Source organism: Capsicum annuum, chromosome 9 (genome assembly GCF_002878395.1).
Source record: "Capsicum annuum cultivar UCD-10X-F1 chromosome 9, UCD10Xv1.1, whole genome shotgun sequence".
In the NCBI taxonomy this organism is placed as follows: domain Eukaryota; kingdom Viridiplantae; phylum Streptophyta; class Magnoliopsida; order Solanales; family Solanaceae; genus Capsicum; species Capsicum annuum.
Window position 1 is genome coordinate 187,217,439 of NC_061119.1, and position 26,589 is coordinate 187,244,027.

A 26,589-nucleotide genomic window follows, 5' to 3' on the forward strand; every position below is an offset into this window, starting at 1 on the left:
ATTACTCATATCCATTTGGAAAAGACTCCAATCCTTAGAGACTGCAACACTTATCACTGTCCTTACAGTTCCCATCTTGACCACCGGAGAAAATGTTTCATGATAATCCAAATCTTCTCTTTGTGTGTATCCTTTTTCAACTAGCCTTGCCTTGTACTTATCAATCTCGCCATTAGCCTTGAGATTAACTTTATAAACCCATTTAGATCTTATAGGTTGCTTACCAAGTGGCAGTGTTACTAACTCCCAGGTCTTATTTTCTTCTAAAGAATTAATTTCCTACTGCATTGCATTGATCCACTCTTCATGTTGCGAAGCTTCTTCAAAGGATTTTGGCTCTTGAATTACTGAGAATGAGTTTAGATATGCTTGATATGAACTTGACAAATGATAATGTGCAACATAGTTGGCTATAGGATATGAGCAATTTGTTGTTGGTTTAAGAAGAGTGATATAATCAGTAAGCTAAATAGGAGGTTTCACATTTCTTAAGGGCCTTCTTTGCATAGGTTGAGAGATAGTCACAGGTACTACTTGAGGAATGTCTTCTTGATCATTTGTATTATCGACCACTGTATGTGCTAGTTCAACAACTTCACTATCAATAATAAGTTCATCTGATGAATCTGCAGCAGGTGAAGTCGGTGGTTCGTCAATAGATGTATTAGTGAATGTGACTAGCATAGTTTCTTGACTAAATAAATCAGGAACTTGAGTATGTTGTTGAGTAGTGTTGTTCTTGACCATTGAGTGATCATTGACCTGCAATGGTGACTGTGAACATATCTGCATCACCATCATGCTGTGCTTTAGCTTTAAAAGGAAAAACTAGCTCTTTGAATGTCACATCTCTGCTTACAAACAACAATCCAGTTCCTAATTCACATAATATGTATCCTTTTTGATTTTCACAGTAACCTATCATGATTGCTCTTCTTTCCCTCTCTTGGAACTTGTCACCTTTAGGCAAAACACTAGCATAGCAAAGGCAACCAAAACCTCTTAGGTGATCAATCTTAGCAGGTTTGCCAAACAATATCCCATATGGAGTCTAACCATCTAGGACTGAGGAGGACAATTTGTTAATAAGATACACACTAGTTATTATACATTCTCTCCAAAACCTGATGGGTATCCCACTCTAAAACTTTAATGCTTTTGCCACCTCCAAGATATGCTTGTGCTTTCTTTCTACAGTCCCATTTTGTTCTGGTGTATAAGCATAACTAGTTTGATGAATAATCCCCTTGGATCTAAATAAGTCAGTGTATCGAGAGTTAACAAAATCCGTACCATTATCTGATCTAAACACCTTAACACATACACCAAATTGATTTCATATTAAGGAAATGAAATGTTGCAACACACTAAAAACTTTAGATTTAGACTGAATTAAATAGATCCAAGTGTATCTGCTAAAGTCATCTACCTATGTCACAAATGAATGCTTCATATCATAGGTGTGTTTCTTGTAGGGACCCCATACATCCAAGTGAACTAAATTAAAAGAAGCTAAAGCTTTAGTAGAACTAACAGGAAATTTCAATCTATGCTGCTTGGCAAGTTGACAGATGTCACAATTGTTATGAATCTGAGAATGAACTTTCCTAGGTAAAGATGAGATGTGTTGCATCGCAGCTCCTGAAGGATTTCCCAATCAATAGTGCCATATGGTGTCTTCTATATTGGTGTTGAAAACTGCAGTTGCAACAGCTGTAGATCTAATGCAGTCCTGAAAAATCTATAAGCCTTCTCTTTTTTTACCAATCCCCAAGACCTTACCATTAGAGAGTGCCTGAAAGACACAGAAATTAGGGAAAAAAATAACTGCACAACACAACTCTTTGATTAACTTGGATACTGAGATGAGATTGAACTTAAATTCCGAAACATGCAACACATTGTTCAACTCATGATCTACTATAAAAACAGCCTTGCCTGCACTGCTTATTTGTGTATTTGCACCTGTTGGAACCTGTACTCTACTAGAAAGATCATCTTGCAAACTTTTAAGTGAGTGAAGAAGTTCCCTAAAAGGTGTAATGTGATGGGTAGCACCTGAATCCACTATCCATTCAGATACAAAAGCATTGGACAATAAAGCAGTTATGCCTGCCAGATTTGAAGAATACTCAGGTGATTTATCTTTGCCCATCATATCCAGCATTTGATCATATTGTTGCTCAGAGAAAAAATGTCCCATGGATGAAGAGGAAGCACCATCTGCATTAGTAGTGTTAGCTCGTGGTTTGAAGTGTGATTTACCAGAAGATCTAGGATGATAAGAATTAGCATGTGACTTAAAACCACTGGACTGATTCTGAGAATGTACTGATGGCCTGTAACCTGATTAATTGTGGTACTGTCCCTGTGCTCTATACCCTCTAGATTGGTAAGTGAAGGCCCCACTAAAGGAACGCAAACCACCTCCTTGAGTGTTACCAGTAGGTCTAACATTTGTTTCAACAACATGTCCATTCCCAGGCTTTTGACTCTGAAAATCAGCAGGGTAACCAAACCAATCTGTAGCAATCCTCCTTTAAATGATTGCGATAACCACAATATTCACAAAACAAGTCAAACCTCCTCAGAACCTCTTTCTTAGGAGTGAATTAATGTAACTGTGAACTTCCAGCAAGAAGTGTCAATGCCTCTTTTTTTTCATCAACAACTCCCAAAGTCTTTTGACTTTATTCTTGGGCAACAATAGCATATGCTTCATTGATAAAGATAATTGGTGCCTTAGACAATATACTACTTCGAATTTGACTAAAGCTTTCATTCAATCTCATAAGGAACTACAATAGTCTTTGGGATCTAAGGTGCTAGATGTAAGTACGCGATTCTTCATAATCACAACGAGGTAACGAGGCCATTATATCAAGTTCGTGCCATGCATCTTTCTATCTAGAATAATAACTAGTTACGGAATCCATACCTTGTCGCAGATTCATGATTTCTGTCCAAAGATGATAAACTCTCGTCAAATTTGAGCGATCAAAACGTTCCTTAAAATCAAGCCAAACTTGCTTAGCACTCGTACAATACAAAATACTAGGCATCAACTCAGCAGCAACTGTACAACCAATCCACAATAGAACAATGCATTACATTTTTCCCATAATTCAGCTAATTCACCTTTATACCTATGTTTCACACACGATCCATCAATGAATTCAAGTTTGTCTTTACCTCGTAAAGCCAATTTCATCAACTGACTCCATAGCCCATAATTTTCCAATCCGGTGAGCTTAATTGGTATTATGACAACTCCAGGTGTATCAAACACCTGAAAATATAAAAGATGATGATGATCAATGGTGACAGTAGTGTTACGGTCAGTGCTAGGTTCTGCAATTTCCTCCATTGAAACTACAATCAATGAGAAAATCGATTTATGTGCTAACTACTTTTTCAGCTTTGTGAGCTACTTCAATTTCTCAGAGAATCACAGCGAAGATGATGATAGCCTCTCTGATAACTTTTCAAAACTCTATGAAATCTACATATAGCAGAGGAAGAGAAGAAGTAGAGAAGATATTTTTTATTATGAAAAACTTACTGATTGTTCTTTTCAAACTGGACTATATGTAGCACTAGATCAACTAGGACAACTGTCAATTCAGCTGAGTGCTAACTGATTATCAAGTCATATTCTAGTGACAACTATTTTTCTCAACAACCATCTAACTAACTACTACTCTTAACTAATTATCAATATTTCAATAAGACAATTTAAAGAGGACCAATTAGAAATCTTATCAACGTCTGGATAGGGCAGAGGACTAAAAGATAATAAGGCTAAGAAGCCTTATCGGCACTCGGAGTCAGAGAATCAGCTTAAAACTCTCAACTTTCTAGCTCCATGTAAACAAACGGTATTACCATAACATAGGAAATTTAAATACAAATATTGCCTAGCTGTAACATAATAAGGTCTGGAAAATTATTTATCAAAAAATGGAAGGTTCAAAAATCAGTGTAAAGTAGAAATTAGAGAAAAAGCTTAAGATTGGTTGTCCAAGAGAACTTATCACACAAATTGTTAATGCACCCACTAGTGATTACTTAGGGACCATAGTGTACAATCTAGGCTGTTTTTCTCTTGACTTTGGATCTTAGCACCAAAAATTCTATTGTATATACAATCTAGGCCAGTAGTCGGAGTTTCCTCATAATATAATCTATTTCTTTTTCTCCTTAGTTGAAATAAAAAAATAAAATGATGCAAGAGGAGGAATAAAACCAATATGTAATTCATTAAGATAAACAAAAAGTTTTATCAAGCTCATCCTAAGAAGGCGGGTTTGATGAACCTAACCTGCTTCACAATAAATGGCTCGTGTGAGAGACTTAATGGGGCTGCCAAAATAGTAAGAAACCCATTTCTGTTTCCGTAAACTATTTCTGTGAAAGATAGATCACCCACTTGCAAAGGATGCTAAATGAGAAAAGGATCGAGAAAAAAGAAAAAGAAAGAAGACCCACTTCTACCATAATAAATCCCGAGGATTTGCAACCAAATTGCCTTTCAATTTCTTCAGTTGTTCCAGCTGGCTTCTTCAATCCTATATTTTAGTATTAAAAAATAGTAGCATATACAAATTGCATCAACTCAGCAGTTATAAGCGAAGAAAATTACCATTCAAAGGTACCATTATGAAAAAGAGATTAGAGAATTGTACTCCCCTTCAAAGTTTATATACACAGGGGCGGAAGTAGAGCATTCACAATGGGTTGGGTTCGGACGAACCCAATAGTTTTTGCTTAGTCCTTGTATTTGTATAGGAAAATCCATTAAGGATACATATATATCAATTGCAAATTCAATAACTAAGAAAAGCTATGGGTGCAATGACAGTTCGAAACCCAAAAACTCCAAATCTTGGCTCTGCTCAAATTACATGCCTGTTTGACTCTATTCGGCTAATAATATTATTCTGCACAGCTTTATTATCTTTCAAGAATTCAAATTCATGTAACTCCTCATACTTAGCTTCCATGTGATGCTTTCTCTATTAAACCAACTTTTTAACCAATACTTCAACACTTTCCTCAAATGTAAGTAAAAGGCACACATAGATAGACATTTTAACTTGGCCTTACCTGGCAACTCCAACTTTGAATATGCATATCTAGACACCTCAACTAGTTTCCATTGCATCGGTTGAACACTCCAACTTAGGAAATGATCATCTAGACATCTCAAAAATTTTTGTGCCACATCGTCATCGGGTGTCCACGAGACATAGGGAGACAAGTTGGAGTTTTTAATTGTCATTTGAGACCTATGTTGTTGGAGTCTCCAAAAATGTTTCCGTACGCGTATCGGATCCTTTACCAATATATTATTTTGGGGGACTCGACACGCACCCATCGACATTTTTGAAGAGTCCGAGCAACATAGTTTGAGACTAATTTAAGGTGTCCAGATGTGCACTCTCAAAGTTGGAGTGCTTACTTGCCAGCTGATGCCAATTTTGAGTGTCTCTTTATGTATCATGCATTAGTAAAATACCATGAAACATATTAAACAATGTCCTAATTAAACACCGACACACAAAGAGGATGCAAGTGCACCAAATAACATAGGCATAGAGAGGAATAACTTATTGTGCCTAATGACTTTAATCCCGATGGCACGCTCAAGAATCCGGGATTTTCTACCATCCAGATCATATTTAGCTATTCCTACAAATTCCCAAATGATTAAACACTCAGTTTTGCAGATAAACAAAAAAAGAAAAAAAGAAAAAAAGAAACCACCTTTAGGGGTCATTTGGTTGCTAGCAAAAAGCAATTTATTCATGTATTAATTTATAAATAAGTTATACAATATTTGATAGCTATTTAGAAAATAAGCTTTTTATGTATAAATCTAATTGTAACATTCCATACTTTTAACGCTCAAATATTGCTTTTAAATTGAGACTTAGGACCCCTATTTCGATGGTAAACCATGCTTAGTTGTTATGGGTTGCGTTGGGGGTGCTTTTAGGCATTGAAAATGGGTTGGCATCGCAAAAGAGACCCTCTGCAAAGTCTCCGTGCTGCAGAGGGATCGCAAAATACCACTGGAATGGGTTTGCTTTGGCCTTGCGCCACAAAGCCAAAGCCAAGCGTCAAAAGTTACTCCGTTTTGATTTAATTCAAGGATATTAAGGTCTTTTCACCCACCCAAACCGTTTCTTTTTCTATATGGATTAAATTAAGATCTTAAAACACCTTACTCACTTCTCAAAATCCCCAATCATCTTTCCTTAAGCAAGATAAGAGAAACTACCTAGGGTTGGGAATTTTAAGCTTCAAGGTTCAAATTTCTCTATGTTTTCATCGTTATCAAGGTATGTGGGAATATCCTAATTCTCATGGGTATAAGTTTAATGTTTTTAACAAACTTTAAAGTGCAATTGTATATACTTATTATGGGTTTTGATATTGTGTGAAGAGCATGCATTATGACTTTAGAATTATGATGAAGTTATGTTTGAACTTTGGGATTTCTTACCATAAGCTTGAATTATATCCATGTGAATATATATTATGGGTTTCAAGATTTGAAATAAGAGTATGACTCATGAAAATTTCCTCCCTCACGATGAAACTTAATTGCTTAATATACTATGGGTTATTCAAATGCATGATTTAAAAGCTTAAGTCATAAGTTTTACTATTCAAGGTGAATTGATATGGTGTTGTATTTCAAGAGAGGGTACTTTCTTTACTCCGAAATGTTCAGTGGTGTTAAACAAAAGATTCCATGTGATTTATGTAAGAATTTGGCCATCACATGTGAAGTATTGAAAAAAGAGTGTTTTGCATAAGTTCATGTGTTAACTGAAATAAGAACTCTTATATGATGTTTAAAACTTTTGATGGTCATTAACATGATTTTTAATAAAAAGGGCTAAGGATTTGATGGGATACAACATGGCTTGCAAGTCTAGGTATGACGATACCTATTATAGAATGCCTTTAACGAGAAAGAAAAAAACATCTTAAGTAAGATACATGTTTTAAAAGGGTAAAAATGGGCTCTAAGAGATTTAGATGGTTACCCGAAGAAAACACGAGTTCAGATAAATCATTGCCCAAAGTTGTGTTTTGCCAACGCGGGTTTATTATGATCTAAAATATGGATTGTATGCTGATGATGACCCTGTGGAATATTATGAATTATATACCCCAATTCTCATGGAAAACTCGAATTGGGTGCTTGGCCGCTGAGTTAAGAACGGATTCCATATAGCCCGTGGATTGGTACGAATGTAGGGTGTCCATCTAGCTCAGAAGTAAAACAAAGAGTGTTGTCTATGTTTTCACATGAGTGATTTGAAACTTTTTAACTATGACCGTGTTTATATATATATATATATATATATATATATATGCTAAACTGTTTTCCTAGTTCTCTTAGTTATGTTACATAAAACTATATGTTATGTTTTTGGATTTCCCTACATACCAATACTCTCGAAGTATGACCCCCTATATTTCAGGTTCTAAGGCATAGTCCCGTGGTTCAACTAACTAGCAGATTATTTCCAGATATTCAGAGTTGGTGAGCCTCCATTACTTCGGAAGGCATCTTTCCCATATGTTGATTCCTTTTTAGTTTTATGGTTCGGTTGGGAGCCTTATCTCGGTTTAGACAGACTACTATGTTTAGTTTAGTCGAGGATTTTTAGATTTATTTAGATTGGATTTGGGTTTTTTTGTGGATTTATGTCATGACGTATTAAGTTTGATTATGTGGTACAAGTTAAATGGGCATCAACATTTTTGATCACACAACTCGAGGCCAATATAAGGAGGTCTAAGCCTTGAGCACCCTAATGATCCAAGAATGTGCTTGCAGGAGTCTTCGAGCTCCTAATCAAGCAATGTCATGTTTGAAAGATAGCTTGGTGCCGAGGAAAGCCATGGCACAAGGAATAAAGAGAGCCCTTGTGGGTTATTTATGAAATAGCCACTTTTGGGCTATTTTTGTAATAGGCTAATTGTACAAAGACAACTACTATAAATAGGTGCCTTAGATATTTCATTAGTTAGTTTTTGTTTAATGATGATGATGAATTCATGAAAACTCCATTGGGAGTTTGAGTGTTTAGAAAAATCAATGTTGAACCTTGTTCAGAAACAGTTGTTGAAAGGGAGATCCGATCCCCCTTTCAGTCAACGTAAGAGCTAGGTGTTCGTAGGTAATCAATAAGGGAGGTATTTGGGTTTGATACACCCTTTGGTTGCCCTTTTGTTATCTTCTTGTGTCTATCTTTATATCAACTATTCTTTTAATCCTTTTACTTTCCCTTTGTCAATTTTGTTGTTTCTACGATGAGGAGAACAGATACAAACACTAAAGAAACGACGAAATTAACAAACGGAAAGTAAAAGGATTAAAAGGATAAATGATAGAAAGATAGACACAAGAAGATAAAAAAAAGGGCAACCAAAGGGAGTATCAAACACAGAGACCTCCCTTATTGATTACCTACGAGCACCAAACTCTTACGTTGACCGAAGGGGGATCAGATCTCCCTTACAATCACCATTTCTAAATAAGGTTAAACATTGGCTTTTCCAAGCACTCAACACTCCCAATGGTGTTTTCTTGAATTCATCGTCATCATTAAACAAAAACCAACTAATGGAATGTCTAAGTCACCTATTTATAGTAGTTTCCTTTGCACAAATAGTCTATTACAAAAATATCCCAAAAATAGCTATTTTTGAAATAACCCACAAGGGCTCTCTTTATTCCTTGCGCCATGTATTTCCTCAGCTCCAAGCTATCTTCCAAACATGACATTGCTTGATTAAGAGCTCGAAGAAGGGCCTCCAAGAACATTCTTGGATCCTTAAGGCGATCAAGGCTTAGACCTTTTTATGTTGGCCTCGAGTTGTGTGATTAAAAGAGTTGACATCGATTTGACTTGTATTATCCTCCCTTTCTTGAAAAGGATTCGACCTCAAATCCAAACCTTTCAAAACCAAAGAAAGGACAAAAAACACGATATCCTCATGGCATGAGGGTTAGAGTTAGCACAATCAATCATAGCATTTTTCCAAGGTTGCACACACTTAAGATATAACCAAGAATCCTTTATGTTAAACATTAGAAACTCATTGAAAAATTCACAAGGATTTGGTTAGGGAAATCATCAATAGATAAGGAAACTACAAAGGTCCTAATAGTATTAAATAATCTAAAAGGTAGAACTACCTTCACCGTATGAGCCATAAGACACAATTGCTTCATTATCTCTTCAAGAGACCACACCAAGGGTGGTGCCGTAATTGGTTCTAAAGTCCACAAGATCTATATAGCATTGTCACTCAAACAAGTGGACAAACCAACAATTTTCCTACCTCTACATAAAACACATTCAAGACTACCATGGATATCATCATAGGCAAAGAGGTAGTATAAAAAAGAATAAAGTATAAAAACATCATCTAAGGTGTTATTAACTATGAGAATGCGATTTGTCTCAAAATACTTAGCACATGATGTGCACAAGGATGGAGTCAAGACACTTAAGCCCATAGGACTTCTTCCTTTCAAGAAAATAATCAACTTGGCATCCACAAGTTGGGAGTTACACAATTTAAGCACAAGTGTGTCAAGCAAGGATGCAAGTTTATAAGCAATGCCCAAAGGAGACAATGACACATTTACCCTCGGGTTCTAAAAAATGATACCACTTTTGAGAAGGAGGTCATCAATTCCACTCAAGTATTGAAGAAGGGTAACACATGAATATACTCCATCCAAATTAGTTTCAAGAGAAGACTCTCTTCTTTACCTATAAGTAGTGGAACCTTGGTCAAGAGTGGAAATACACGATGGTGAACTCTCTTAGAGCTTTTTACTACTCCCCTTCTTTAAAAATCTCTTATTTTTATTGGAGATATTTCCCTTACACAATGTTGGTCCATCAAGTAGATCATAAGTCCCCAAGAAATATTTTCCATCATAGGGAAGGATACCAAAATCCTCACTCAAATTTTGCTTGTCACAGAGACCAAGCAACAAGTTGGGTGTGCCAAAAATTTCCATAGCCAAATTTGGCACCGGGGTCAAATGGATAGAGTGGCCATAGGCACGGGTCTAGACAACACTCTTTTTCCCCATAGGCTTCACCCAAACTAAAAGATATACTCTCCACATTAGCATAAGCATCATAAAAAACAAAGGGAGGGTAGAGAAAGGTATCACTCAAGTCAACTTCAACTAAGGTGTCCTCATGTATGTACTCACTATTAGATTCAAGATCATCGCTATGAGTATTCTCAACAATAGGATCACCAAAGTAGAAGAAGAAGAGATTTCTAAACAATTGATAATTTCTCCTTCAATGGAACAATACTCAAGTAGACATATACCACCAGTAACTTCAAAGGAATTATTGCTTTAGTCTTCACAAAAAATAAGCTATTCATCCTCATAACTATCAAACAAAGGTGGGGTGTCATACAAAGGATCATAACCATGAGCATTTTCGTAGGAACAATCATTAATTTGGTTTTTGAAATATTCAAGCAAATCAAAGTTATCATCTCCCAATTTATTATTCCTTTCCAAGACTTCACATTCCTTTCCCTTAAGAGTACTCTTATCTTCCAAGAAGAGAGTTCCATCTTTAGGAGGAATGTTGTCATACCATAGTGGGTTGTCATATAAGATAGAACCCTCAAGATGAGCTAAATCATCAATGCTATCCACACCACTAGGTAATTCATTAGGAGTGATTTTGTCATCTTCAAACAAGATATTCTTCTTACAAAGAGAAGGGTTTATCCACTACAAGGCTCTTCATCATCTCCATATCACTATAATAATTAGGGTCATCATTCATATCATATTCTTCTTTGGAATAGTGGCCCTCATTTTCATCTATCTCTTGATCATGTCTATATTCATATCCCCCATATTTTCCATCATCTTCGTTGACATAACATTCTTCACCATAATCATAGTCTCCTATGTTGTAGCCACAATTATCCGAGGCTATCGAAGAAATGTTCCCCTTATATCCCCTTGTACATACAAAATAAACAAATAAGATTAGTAGTAAAGCACCTCACCAAAAATCGTATAAACTCACCTTTGTGATCCTCACAATTGGAGCGGCGAATGTTGAAAGTTGCTTATACTACGGTGGACAATAAAGTGTCAATCTCTACTTGTGTTCGGAGTGGATTCTTGTTTGAATGACTCAAAGAAATAAAAACTATCTACGAACTTGAATAAAAAAGCTACAACGAAATAAAAACTAGAAAAGCTCAAAATATATAGGACGATGAAAGAATTCGAACTCAAGAACTAATCGATCAACTTAGTAGACGAATTACTAGTTGATGATTGGTTTAAGATTAAAAGAAGAGATTAGGAATCAAAAAAATAAAACTAAATAATCAAACCTTGAGAAATGGAGTTTTTAAATTGTTGAGATGTGTTTTAGAACTTGAATTGATGTTGGTGAAGTGTTGGTATGCATTTGGGGTGTGTTGGGGATGGTTTGTGTTCAAATTGAGGTGTTTTGCGTTGAGGTTGCGTTGGTCGAGCTGCTACAGCATGTGGGGCACAGCTGCTGCCTTTTCTCACTGTTTTAGGGTGTTGCTGACCTGATGGAGCAGACCAAACACACCTTGGGCGCAAGTGCAAGGTAGGTCACCTGTCTCTCTCTCTTGAAATGACCCTTTTGCCCTCTTCATGGTCCCCCATTTGTACTCTTCCTTGGGATATACTTGGAATCTTCTTGGATGCTTTAGGAAAAACACTTTTTCAGTAATTTCTTTATTTATTTTGGATCAAACAAGAACTATTGATGAAGATTCAACTTGAAGATTTGAATGTCTATAAGAACACTAAGAACGCCAAGAACACCAAGAACACTAACTTCTTCTCTGGGGCTTAGAATGAGTTGAAATTTTGAACGTAAGGACTTTTCAATGATCTAAACTCATTCCCCAACTTCATTTTCCCTAAATTCTTCACCTAGCACTTAAAATCTCGTGACCAACTTTAGAATCTTCAATCCAAGATTCCAACAAGGATAGAACACTTAAATAAGCTTCGATTTGGCTTAAATTTGATTTATAGACTCGTATAGTGTTAGAGAACACAAATATAACACTAAAACACAAGAAAAACACAAAATCAAAAACTCACAATTTGACCTAAGAATAAAAAACATGAATAGTAATGTTTTGTCGATTTTGACACTTCTTTTTTTTTTATTGATTTTCAAGATAACAAACCCAAGATTGAATTCGTAGGAATGAAATCAAGCTCGGCTTTGATACCAAATGATACGAGAGTAGTATATGATGATGAGAACAAACACAAACACTAAAGAAACAATGAAATTGACAAACAAAAAGTAAAAGGATTAAAAGGATAGATGATAGAAAGATACACACAAGAAGATAACAAAAGGACAATCAAAGGGTGTATCAAACCCAAAGACCACCCTAATTGATTACCTATGAGCACCTAGCTCTTACGTTGACCGAAAGGGGGATCAGATCTCCCTTACAACCATTGTTTCTAAACAAGGTTTAACATTGGCTTTTTTTAGAACTCAACACTCCTAATGAAGTTTTCTTGAATTCATTATCATTATTAAACAAAAAACTAACTAATGAAATATCTAAGGCACCTATTTATTGTAGTTGCCTCGGCACAACTTGATACAAGACTATGTGTGTATCAGGAGATTCCAACCAATAAAACAATAACAAGATGAACAACAAGTTACTAGTGAATCGAAATAGGCCTCACACGGCTTCACTAGACTTTGAGTTTGTGCTTTGAACAAGAAAATGAGATGAATAACAAGGTAAAAATTCTAGTAAATCGAAAGAGCCCCACTCGGCTTCACTAGACTTTTAGATTCAACAATACAATGTTAAAAAGATTACAAAAGAGATAGAAACTTGACATACAATATTCAAATATCTAAGAACCCTAACAATGAGAAAGGACCCTAAGACTAGTGAATATCAACACCAAGTTCTTACTTGGACAAAGAGGAACTCAAAAAATCCTAAGATCGTAGTTTCTAGCCAAGATACAACACAAGGATCACTCTTCTTGTGAATTTCAGTTTTGGAACTTCTCAAGTGAAGAGAGAAGTTCACAAAAATTACAATGTATTTGTTGTCTTCAATATTATGAATGAACTAAGGCCAAAATAACCCAAATGTTGTCTATTTATATTACACCATAAATGAAAGATAAAATGAGCATTTAACCATTGCCATAGGGTGAACTTGGAGTGTAAGTTTATTACACTTCAAGGCTCCTCTTCACACTTAAAAATATTTAAATCATTTGGTGGATCAAGTACCAACTCACACACGGCCATTTGCATGAACAAGTCTTGGATCAACTCACGTGCTTGGATTCGTGTGAAAGGTCTCGAGCTAGGAATTATTGTATCATTCTCTCCATCTTGAAGGGAATTTTTCCTCAAATTCGGATCATTGCCATCCTCCACCATTTCCACTAGAGAGAGGTCACCCACGTTGAAAGTGTTGTGCACTGGATATTCTGGGGGTAGATCTATCTTGTAGGCGTTGTCATTGATCCTTTCTAATACTTGGAATGGGCCATCACCCCATGACATCAACTTAGCATTCCTTTGAGATGGGAATCTATCCTTCCTTAGGTGCACCCACACCCAATCTTCCGGTTCAAGAATGAGTTTTCTTCTTCCTTTGTTGACTCACCTTGCAACTTCTTAGTTTTTATTTTCCAACCGCAACCTTACCTTGTCATCTAGATTGTCCATGGCCTCAGCCCATTTTCTTCTATCTATGCTTATCACAAGATCACTTGGCAAAGGGGTCAATCCAAAGGGGTGAGGGGGTTGATGCCGTATACACACTAAATGGGTTTCATCCCCGTGCTTGAGTGTATAACATGATTATAAGAAAACTCAATCAACGGTAAGTGCTCCTCCCAAGAAGTCATTTTTCCCTTAACTATGGACCATAGAATAGACCCTAAGGTCCTATTTACTACTTCTGTTTGGCTATCAGTTTGTGGTTGGCATGTAGTTGAAAACAACTTAGTGCCTAGCCTACCACACATGGACTTCCAAAAGTGGCTTAGGAATTTAGAATCCCTATCACTCACTATGGTCCTCAAAACACCATGAGTTTTTACAATATTATCAACAAATAAAGAGGCTACACTAGGCACATCATTATATTTGGAACAAGGAATAAAGTGAGCCATCTTGGAAAACCAATCCACCACAACAAAAATACTATCCCGCCCCCTTCTTGTCCTCGACAATCCCTATATGAAGTCCTTTAATATGTCAAGACAAGGACGCAAAGAGGTGTACAATGGGGTGTACAACCCATGGGGTTGGAGCCGTAACTTGGCTTCTTTGCACTCAACACATTAGCCGCAAATCTGGGCCACATCCTTGTGCATTCTAGGCTAATAAAATTGTTTTTCAAAAATTCTGAGGGTCTTCTCAACCCCAAAATAGCCTATTAGACCGCCATTGTGTGCTTCCCTCATAAACAATTCTCTTTACGAACTTGAGGGAACATACATTCGTCTACCCTTAAACAAGTATCCATCAAATTTGGTATAGGGATGGGAACCCGTATCTGTAACCCACCTATCCCTATCTAACTCTTTACTTTCCTTATAGATAGGAGCGAAGTGAGGCTTTCAAACTCCATTAACTTAGACGGCAAAGTAGACACAAACACATGTTTATGGGACAAAGTATCAATGACCACACTATCTTTAATCTTCTTGTAATGAATAACATAAGGGAAAGTTTCAAGAAATTCAATCCATTTGGCATGCCGCCGGTTAAGCTTGTCTTATGCCCGTAGATACTTCAAGGATTCATGATCCATTCTGATCACGAATTCTTTAGGCCACAAATAATGTTTCCAAGTGGCCAAGGCTTTAATCAATGGATACAACTATAAATCATAAGTATATTAGTTTAGAGTTGCTCCTTTGAGCTTTTCGCTAAAGTAGGCAATAGGCTTTAATTCTTGCATTAAAACCGCGCCTATGCCAACTTTGATAGCATCACATTCGACCTCAAAAGCCTTTTCAAAATTCAGCAATTGTAGAAAAGGGGCCGAGATGAGCATAGCTTTCAAGTCCTCGAAGGCCTTAGCTTGTTCATCTCCCCACTTGAAAGGCCGATCACTTTTAATCACTTCGGTCAAGGGGGAGGCAATGGTGATAAATCCTTTGACAAAACATCTATAAAAACTAGCCAACCCATGGAAGCTTCTAACTTCACCTATGGTTTTAGGAGTTGGCCAATTTTTAATGGCATCAATGTTAGATTCATCCACTTCGACCCCTCTTGAGCTCACCACAAACCCAGGAAATGCAACTTTATGGACACCAAAAGAACACTTTCCTAAATTAGCATATAACTTCTCCTTTCGGAGGACATCAAACACACATTGTAAATGCTTTACATGCTTATCAAAGGATTTACTATACACCAACAAATCATCAAAGTTTAAAACAACAAAATTTTTGATAAATGGCTTCATCACATGATTCATTAGCCTCATGAAAGTTGTTGGAGCATTTGTTAGGCTGAATGGCATAACCATCCATTCATAGAGGCTGAATTTAGTCTTGTAGGAAGTTTTCCATTCATCACCCGATTGCATATGTATTTGGTGATGGCCAATCCTCAAATTAATTTTAGACAACAAAAACAAACCACTCAATTCATCAAGCATATCATCTAGCCTAGGAATAGGGTGATGATATTTTACCGTTATCTTATTGATAGCTCGACAATCAATACACATACACCAAGTACCATCTTTTTTGGGAAATAGTAGCAATGGGACCGTATAAGGGCTCATATTATCCTTGATGTACCCTTTGTTGAGAAGTTCCTCAACTTGGTGTTGCAATTCCTTGGTATTCGTCGGGTTGCTTCTATAAGCCTATTTGTTGGGCAATTGTTAGCCCAACACAAAATCAATTTTATGTTCAATGCCCCGAAGTGGAGGCAATCTTTTTGGCAATTCCTTTAGAAAGACATCATCGTAATCCTACAAAACATGAGAAATATAAAGAGAAATAGAAATATTAGTGGGGTTTGTATTAAAATAATGAGCCAATAGGAGCATTAGAGTGTCCTCGTCATGATCCATAAATAGTTCCTTTCTTCTAGACATCATCGCCATGCTCTCGTGCCCCTTAGAATTTAGGGGCCCCTCAACTTCCCCTACTTCCTCTCTCTTGGATTCCCCCCTTTTCCCTCGATTCCTATATTTTTTAGTGTAATTCGTTTACTTGGGAAGGGAATAATGGATGAAGAGTGACCATTCAGCCATTCTTCTCAAGTGTATACCGATTAGACCTTCCATCTTGTTTCATCGACCTATCATATTACTAAGGTCTTCCTAACAACAAGTGACAATCTTGCATTGGTATCATGTCACAAAGCACCGCGTCATGGTAGTTGGCTACCTTAAAATATATCACACATTGCCATATGACCTTTAAATCACCGTATTAATTCAACCATTGCAACTTGTAAGGACTAGTGTGAGATGTAGTCGGCAATTTCAAGAAGTTCACCATTGCAATGCTAACCACATTCGCACAACTTCCACTATCTATTGCCATAGTGAACACACTTTCCTTTGCAATACATTTAGAATGGAATAGATTCTCCCATTTGGTAGGATCACCTATCGCCTTACTAATCATGGCACACCTCATTAAAAATTTTGGAACCGCACACTTCCTTTTTTGTGGATAAGCATCCTCATTCATTATCATCATCATCATCATCATCATCATGATGTGGCTCCTCCTCGACCATCTCTCCATCTTGAGTTTCAATCTCACTCTCATCACCCTCAATACCTACTTCTTTACCAAGGAAACACAATCTACCTTCCTTTAGGATTACATTATGTTAGTTAGGGCATTCATTGTCTTTATGCCCCCAACCTTGGCACTTAAAGCATTGAAACCCTTTAGGATTAGGATAATTGTGAGCTTCTTGCCTCAGAGTGATTTTATGGACTATTTTGGATTCGGCAAGCCTAGTAGTGGCGGGATGGTCCTTGTTTTTGGGCCAACCCGAAGAGGATTGAACTATATCTTTGCCCCTCGGCCAACCCGAGGTTGATTGTCCCTTTGCTTTGAATGACGACCTCTTTTAAGTTCCCTTTCAATCTCAAGAGTCGGTTGGAAAATACCTTCGACGGTATTAAACTTGTGATGTGTCAAATGAGTGGAAATCTTTTTTTCAAGCCACATTTGAATCGAATGATGTCATGACTAATTTGTTCTTCACGATGATCAAGCTTCAACATGAGTTATTGAAACTTATCATAATATGCCATCATACTTTGATTCCCTTGCCGCAAGTTGTACAATCTAGTAAGCAACTCATGTCGATAACTCTCGAGAATGTACCGTTGTCTCATTAGGTACCTCAACCGAAACTAAGGTGGTGGTTGTCCATCAATCAACTCATTACCAAATTGTTTGACGTATTCCCACCATGTGTTAGCATAGCCTTCAAAGAGAGCTATGGCGTAACAACTCTTCTTCTCATCCAAGATATCATTCACTCGAAACACTTTATCATACGCTGACTCCTAAGCAACATACACTTCGGGGTCACTTTCACCCTTAAAGATAGGTAGGCTCAATTTGATGGTATTGATGCCTACGTCTCTCTCTTGGTTTTAGTTTCCCCTTTCTTTATGCCCTTGGTATATTCTTGGATCCGTATGTCTCTCTCTCATCTTCTCCTTCCTCCTGTAAGAATCATCAAGGGCTCCATACCCTTCACAATCCTCTCTACCATATTTCTCAAAATAGACGGGATAGTTTTGGACATTTAGAACTTGATTTGGAGGGATTGGATTTGTGGGTGTGGTGGTCTTTGGTTTAGTGGAGATAGGAAGAGAGGGTTTGGATTTAGTGGAGGTATTGGATGCCTAAGTCCCTCTTTTAGAACTTGAGGATTTGAGGAATAGGTTGGTCTATTGGAGTTTCCGGTTAGGGGGTTATGGATGGTTTGGCTTGCAATATTTAGTGGATTTAGTGAAAGATTTGACAATTGTGGCCATGTTTTAGGAGTAATGGTGGCGGAGGAATTTCTATCATGTCCACTTGATGAACCATGTCGAGGAGTAGAAGGGTCAGAGTTCCTTTGACTCTCTACTTGTTCTAACCTCCCACTAATAGTCGTCACTTCTCCCCTTATAGCTCCCACTTCTGTACTCAACTTTTCAAGAGTTCGGGTCATAGCCTCAAAAGTGACCCTCATATTCCCCATTTCATTAGAATCCATGGTTTGAGACGTGGTTCCCTCCATTTTTAAGCTATCACCTACAAAAGAAACAAATAAGTTAGTTTAAAACATCTCCTTACCTACAATTTCTCGGATCACACACACTCGAGCTCTATAAGTTTTGTAGATTGGCTAGTAACCAATGAATACTTAAGGTTTAAGTATGATCTTGTCCGGAGTGGATTCTTGTTTGAAACTCAAAGAATTCGTGTTGGACTAGAGTCAAGGTGTTACAACATATTCAAACGACAAAAGAACATAAACAAATTATGACACGACTACAAGGCTTCAAAGGACCAATTGACAACCTAGTAGGAATGTACTAGCTTGCTAATTAGTTCTTGAGTCAATTAGAAGAAACTAAGAATCAATAATTAGAAACTATAATATCGAAATTGAGCTTAATTAATGACATGAACAGTAATTAAGGTGATGTGGCAGCATGGTATTGGTCACGGGTCCATACATTTTGTTCATCAACTTGAAGCCTTAATCTTCACAATTTTTGTAATGGATGACTTTGCTTTTGGAGGGAAAGTAAAGTCTTGTAACTTTTTCAAATTTTTCCAACTCAAAAGGTGAGGCTTGACTTTACTCATTCCACAAGACAAGGCTCCTTGTTTAAGGAAAAGTGGTTGTTAAATCAAGGAAGTGATGTTGGCAAGTCTTCTCACAAACAACTTTACAACTTTGTCTTGCAACCTTTTTGGATCTATTTTATTCTTTATAGTGGTCAAGACATGAGATGAGCAGAAGATCAAGATGAACACCACAACAATACTTCAAAAACACAACCACAATTCACCAATAACAGCCCACTTTAAACGTCAAGCAACAACAACTCACAACTCGGCCTACTTCAAGTTCATCATACTGCAACTTAAAGTCCACAATAGCAATGTCAATATGTTAAGCTCAATTTAGCTTTAAACACCATTTGTGTTATTGAGAAAGAAATCAACACAATAAACAAACTAGACAAACAAAATTACTGTAGATCTAACAACCATTTTTTGGCCAAAATATTCAAGAACCCACTTTTAGTAAGAGCTTCCCAAGATTGGTTTTGTGAGAACAAAACCAAGACTTGAGCTTTGATACCAAATGATATAAGACTATGTGTGTATCAAAAGATTCCAACAAACACAAGAACAACAAGATGAACAACAAGTTGTTAGTGAATCGAAATAGGCCTTACATGGCTTCACTAGACTTTGAGTTTGTGTTTTGAACAAGAAAATGAGATGAATAACAAGGCAACAATGCTAGTGAATCGAAAGAGCCCCACACGGCTTCACTAGACTTTTATATTCAACAACAATAAATTAACAAGATTACAAAAGAGATAGAAACTTGACATACAATATTCAAAGATCTAAGAACCCTAACAATGAGAAAGGACCCTAAGACTAGTGAATATCAACACCAATTTCTTACTTGGACCAAGAGGAACTCAAAGAATCCAAAGATCCTAGTTTCTAGCTAAGATACAACACAAGGATCACTCTCTCTGTCAATTTTGGTTTTGGGACTTCTCAAGTGAAGAGAGAAGTTCACAAAAATTACAATGTAGTTGTTGTCTTCAATATTATGAATGAACTAAGGCCAAAATAACCCTAATGTTGTCTATTTATATTACACCATAAATGAAAGATAAAATAACCATTTAACCCTTGCCATGGGGTGGCCTTGGAGTGTAAGTTTATTACACTTCAAGGCTCCTCTTCACACTTAAAAATATTTAAACCATTTGGTGGATCAAGTATCAATTCACACACGACCATTTTCATGAACAAGGTTTGGAGTCGTTACAACTCACGTGCTTGGCTTCGCGTGAAAGGTCTCGAGCTAGGAATTCCCGTATCACAACTAGCCTATGATAAAAATAGACCAAAAGTGGTTATTTCGAAAAAAAACCCATAAAGGCTGTCTTTATTCCTTGCACCATGGCTTTCCTCGGCTCTAAGCTATCTTTCAAGCACGACATTACTTGATTAGGAGCTCAAAAAAGGGCCTCAAAGAACATTCTTGGATCCTTAGGGCGATCAAGGCTTAGACCTTCTTATGTTAGCTTCGAGTTGGGTGATCAAAAGCATTGACGTCCATTTGACTTGTATCATTATGGAATCCTCTTCTTTTCAATTTATCTTCCATATTTCTATTTCATACGAATTATGCTTATGATCACATGCTAAGGGGCCTTCATAGTTCGGGATGTCCATCGCGGCCAGGTCCTCAATTTTGGTCGTGACACTAATATGACGTTTGGTTTTCTATTTAGAAAACAGCATAGCTGATTCATGTATAATGAAATAACTAATACCGTCATAACTAATACGTGCATAATTCTAATCAGCTACAAAAGGATCCCTTAAAATTCCTTAAAACTAATGAAACCAATCACAAATTCCCTTCAAAATTACCACGGAGTTGCTAAAAAAAGCAATATTGTTGCCAAACAAAGATTTACACTGTTCCATAGATGAAGGAAGAGGATACCACAAGTTCAAAGAATAAGTCACAGTAATATTATTGTGTTTATCAAAAACTACGCCTTCGAATCCCCTTTTCTTCAGCTCATTCCAATCAACGTACCTTATATCTGGCACAAACACATGTGGAATTGCCAAATGCTTATCTTTATACAAAATCCCAATAGAAAATGAAATTCCCTCTATGTTAATTCTCTGTCCCAATGTAGCTTTAATTCTTGCCCACCAACTTTTTGCCCGAATGAGTGATCACAACAACTTCCTGCTCTTTGACAACTTCTCTATGACGGGCTCTCTCTTTTTCATCACAAAAATAAATTTATTGAAAATATACTTGATTGTTGCTATGCTTTTCTTGTTCTTAGTTAAGTTGTGGGGACTCTTCACTAAAGTGACACCTGTATTGTCGGATTCCCAAAAAATACATTACTTTTTTTAGAGAATCCAACATAAATCCGTTGTTGATATTTTCAAAATGTCCAAACAATATAGGTTGTTGGTGATAATTGTGTGTATAACTGACAAGTGTTTTGGTGAAATAGAGGGTTCAGTGACCCAATTTGAGAGAGCAAACGCACAAATAAACATACATAAATCAACCTTGAATACAAATGATCTTGAATTTTGCCACTCCATCAAAACTTACGAATAATTTAATGAGATATGTAAATATGAAGATAGTTCAGTCTTTCTGATTTGTCAAAGCTTGCACAATTGAATAACGCTAGACAAAATTTATAATTTCTAACTGAGCAATTTAACAAAAAAGTCCACAGGGTGTTTGGATGGGCTTAAAAACTGTTTAAATCAGTTTAAAAGTATTTTTTTTGATTTATTTAGACATTTGATGAATAATAGAAATGCTTAGAAATCAGTGTCTTTAAATTAAAATAAGTCAAAAATTATAAATTGATCTAATCCAACTTTTTTTTTTTGGCTTAAAAATTATTTAATCTTGACCAAAATAACTTACTTTATTATTCGTTGCATGTTCTTGTAACTTCTAAAATACCCTTTCCCTTCCTTAACTTATTCTTCTATTGCTTGCTGTTTTCCATGTCCGCTTCTTCTCCTTCATAGCAAGCTCCTCTCTATCATAGTTTTTTTTTTTCTCTCTTTGCACTTTATAATGTTATGATTGATTAGTTCATTTCGTCATTCAAATTTTATTATTCAAAAATTATATTAATTAGAAAAAATAATATTACAAATTATTTGAAAAGATTTGTGCATGTTCCTCTTTCATCATGGTGAATGTCACTTTGATTTAAATTTTCTCATGACAAAATAGTATGGCAAGGAAATTCTTTTCATCTTTGTTGTAATCAGTAATTTTACATTACAGTGGAAATCAATTTCTTTGCTATTTTTCAGTTTCATACAATATTTTTAATAAACAATCTGAAATTATTAAAAAATAATTTATCTAATTAATTTGGAATATAAAATGACTTGAGATATAACTTGTGTTTTAATCAAGTTGAATTAGAAAATTTGCTATGATGATTTTTATGAACTTTCATAGTTTAAGAGTATTCATGTCATTTTAACAGAAAAAAATGATTATTAGCATGTTTTACCAAACACATCAGCTGCTTATTTTTAGTTTCAGCACTTTCATCCAAACACATCCAAACACGTAACTGCATATCTGTACAATAAGCTTCAGCACATCAAAAGTGCTTTTCATGCTTGTTTCTTAAAAGCTACTTTTTTTAAGCTAATTCAAATGGACTAGAAGTCTTGCTAGTCCGCGAGCCACTATTCCAATATAATATAAATCGACGAAACTAAACTAATAGTATAAATTTATTTTACACCGATAAAATATATAACTTGCACCAAGTTGATAGGAAGTGATGGTCAAAATAAGGTAGACAAAAAATCTAGTAGTTTTCATAATGTGTTTGACTAGATCCATGTCTGGTTAGCTTATTAGTTATAAGTTGTAAAATTAATATACATATAAATAACAAATTATATTACTGATTTATTCTGTTAATGGAATTTTAAAATGACATTCTTCTTTGAGATAAGATAATATATTGACATCCATTCCTCTTTGTCATTCAATATCAGATCTAGTAAAGGTAAAGAGAAATTTTAATGATAAGTTCTTGTCTCCCAAAAGGATAAATATAATGAAATTTATCATAATCTAATTCAAAATTTTAAATTTTTTCTTTCTTACTACTGTAATTTAGGTAGTTGTTAAATATAAAACAAAGTAGTAATTAATTTTGTCATTTCTCAGGCATAATATTTTGATATGGTGCACTGCTCAAATTATTAATTAATGTCTATATTTTTGTCTATTTTATGAACTACATTGCATATATATTCATTTGATTAAGCTCAACTTGTGTTTGTGAATTGACGGATATAATTAGTGTTCCTGGAGAATTTTGCGAAGATTGAGCTTGATTTGGTGTCAATACCGAGCTTGTGGATAATTGAAGGCGTTAGGATCAATATCGAGAAGCAAGACGAGCCTAAAAGGATGTTTAAAGCAACTACAAAAATGATACTCAAAGAAAAGTGGAGAGATTGCACTATAGTGTGAAATTGGAGGTTGAAACATGTCTCTATGCCACGGAAGCTAAGCTCCATTTTTTGGCGTGGAGCGGAGATGGCCAAAATATAAATTGCAAGAAAAAGTAATGGGGAGCGATACTGTGGTGCCATGAAGCCGATGCTCCGTAATTTCAAACTGCCATGGAAGAAGTTTCTCGATAGTTTTTTTACACTCTACTATAAATAGGACACTTGTTTAATTTAATTATTATCATTACGTATGTCTGGAAACAGAGAAAAACATACGAGGTCTTGGATTTAGGGTTACTTCACTATGCTTCTCTTTTATTTCAATTATTCTATGAATACTTTGAATTTTATGATGTTGATTTTAAGCATGAGTTGCTAATGACCTTTGTTCTGGAGTTGAACTGAATGCATGATTGGGTTTCGTATTATCTAGTTGGTTAAACATTGAATTATTACATGAGTTGTTTTTAAACTCTTGCTTTTTACTATTTTGATGCTTGACCGACATTGAAATACATCTATAATCCTCTTATGAACCCAAAAAGAGAATTATTAGGCCAGAACGAGGAGTCTAAGAAACAAGTTCTTATCTCTTATAAAGAAAGGATTTGATCTGCATTTAGGGTGGGAATATACTTAGAACGCCTTATTTGGTTTAAATACAGGAAGATAGTTTAATGCATCAAACTGAATTATTGTATCCCCGCTCAACGATTTAATTGCAAAATTCTTTTACTTAGACGATTAGAGGTTCGAAAGATCATAATCATATTATCAAACTTGTGAATCAACAACCTGATATACAAAGTAACCAATGAGAGAGTCATAATATACATGATAGCAATACGTGCCTTGACCTTGAAATTTTTCCTTGATATCGATTACAACTTTGTTTGAATTGTGCTTGTTACATTTTATTACCTATGCTTACTATTAGTTTGCGAGAACTTTATATGTCGTCTCAATATATCCCAACACTTGTTTGAAATATTATTAATGACTTAATTAATTGACTTGCTAAATTATTAGTCCCTGTTAGTTTGATATTCGGCTCTTAAAGAGCTACGATATTACTTGTCGGACCGCATACACTTGCATGTGTGGTAGGCTGCAATAAGTTTTTGACGACGTTACTGGAGATATAAGAAATTAGTAATTTTCTAAATTATATTTTCAATAATATTATACAAGTGTTGACAACTTGATATTAGCGTGTGAATTTTGCAGGTTTAATATGTGCCTTGAGCTAGAAAGAGGAAGAGAATTGGTTGAAATGTATTTGGAGCTTGAATGAGTATTTCGTTAGCGGCGGAGAGTAATATCTCTTCAATATCAAATTCAACAACTCCAGCTGGCCGATTCGATAGAAATTGTTCCTACTAAAATGGCAGCAGCTAGAATAGTTCGCAAAGTTGAAATCCTACTCTCCAATAATGTCACCAATAACATCCGTAAATCAGATGCCAGAGGTTGATTTAAGCTAAAACAGAATATGGTGAAACTATTGCATACTAACGGATTGTTCATGGGACTATCTTATGAGGATCCACAACTTCACTTGTAAAATTTTCTTGAGATCAGCGATATTGCATTCCCACAAGAGTCTCGTCTGACTATTTAAAACTCACCCTCTTTCCTTTTTCTCCATTAGGGGAAGCTAAAAGGTGGTTAAAGGTTGAACTACCTAATTCCACCCCTTCTTGGGATGATTTGGCACGAAAATTTTTTATCAGTTTCATTCCTTCTAGAAAGACTACAAGGTGAAGTAGTGAGATATTAAGCTTCAGGCACTAAGATAGTAAAAATCTATGTCAAGCCTGGGAGAGTTTCAAGTCCATACTTCGTGATTGACCACACCTACATCAGGCTAATGATGTTTTAGTGAAGACTTTTATAGAGGGACTTGAGCCCAATATAAAGATTCTTTTTGATTCAGCAGCTGGTGGACAGACATTGGAGAAAACATACGAGGAATTGTACACACTTCTAAATCATTTCTCTCAAGAGAACATTGTATGGAATGAAAATGTGTGGATGAGAACCACTTAGAAGGTTGCAGGGTTGCTAGAAGTTGATCAATTTATAGCCATCACAACACAAATTGCTTCTCTGCAGAATCAAATGAACACTCAGTTCAGTAACTTGAATTTGGGGCATAACAAGCTTCTATTAATGACGTGCATGATACTTAGAATTGGTTTGAGGTATGTAGAAATGGTGATCATTCAACAAATATTTGTACAGCTAATCTGAAATCAGTAAACCTTTTTGGGTAATACACAACACCAAGGGAATCAAAATTTCAAAATATATATACAAATTGGCAAAGATACCCCAACTTCTCATAGGATGGAAATCATGGGTAGAATGTAAATCAATATAGAATCCAAGGAAATCAAAATTTTTAGCTGTAGGCTCAAGGTAGTCATTATAATGCTTAGCCTGGTAATATTGAGCAAATATTTAAATAGATTATGGAAAATAAAGCACGAATGGTAGACGACATTAAAAATCAATAATTGGCTACAAAGACCATAGTGGTTTAGTTAAGACAGCTTGTTAAGGCACAAAATAGTATAACTTAGGAAGGTTTACCCAGTGACATAAATCTAAATCCTAAGCAAGTTAATGTGGTTTCTACTCATAATGATATGCAAGTAGAGGAGTTAGAGCCTACAAAGGCGACACACATAGCTGTGGCTAGAGATGAGAAGCAACCTGAGACTGAAAAATTTAAGAGCAATGAGAATAACACAGGAAGTGTGAAGACACCTCTTCCATTCCCACGGAGGCTGAAAAACCAAAAAGAGAAAGCATGTTTCAAAAGTTTATTGAATTGTTAAAACAAGTTCACATTAATATTTCTCTTATTGATATTTTGCAGGGAGTCCCTAAGTATGCCAAATACCTCAAGGGCACCATGTTGAACAAGAAAAGGATGACTGAAAATGCTACTGTTGTACTTATTGAAGAATGCACATTATGGATTCAGAATAAACTGCCTACAAAGCTCAAAGATCTGGGAAGCTTTACTATTCAAATCATAATTAAGAAGTCTGTAAGAGCTCAGGGATTTTGCGACCTTAGAGCAAGTATAAATTTAATGCCCACTTCTTTATTTAAGAATATTGGATTGGGTAGTCCGAGGCCTATTATAGTGGTTTTGCAGTTGGCTGATTGCTTACTTGCCAGGCCTGATATATAGTGAAAGATGT

At 35.9% G+C, this 26,589-nt stretch overlaps 1 protein-coding gene across 1 annotated transcript; it reads right to left on the bottom strand.

Annotated features, from left to right (window-relative positions):
• Positions 1 to 1,321: 1,321 nt before the first annotated feature.
• Positions 1,322 to 23,411, bottom strand: LOC107842341. Its single transcript, XM_047396344.1, has 9 exons — positions 23,269 to 23,411; positions 20,765 to 21,059; positions 8,470 to 8,479; positions 5,614 to 5,685; positions 4,485 to 4,568; positions 4,322 to 4,428; positions 3,193 to 3,289; positions 2,939 to 3,076; positions 1,322 to 2,223 (listed from the first exon to the last, which is right to left on the bottom strand). The coding sequence occupies exons 1-9, from the start codon at positions 23,409 to 23,411 to the stop codon at positions 1,742 to 1,744; spliced, it is 1,428 nt and encodes a 475-aa protein (XP_047252300.1). The 3' UTR covers positions 1,322 to 1,741.
• Between the last annotated feature and the right edge of the window lie 3,178 nt (positions 23,412 to 26,589).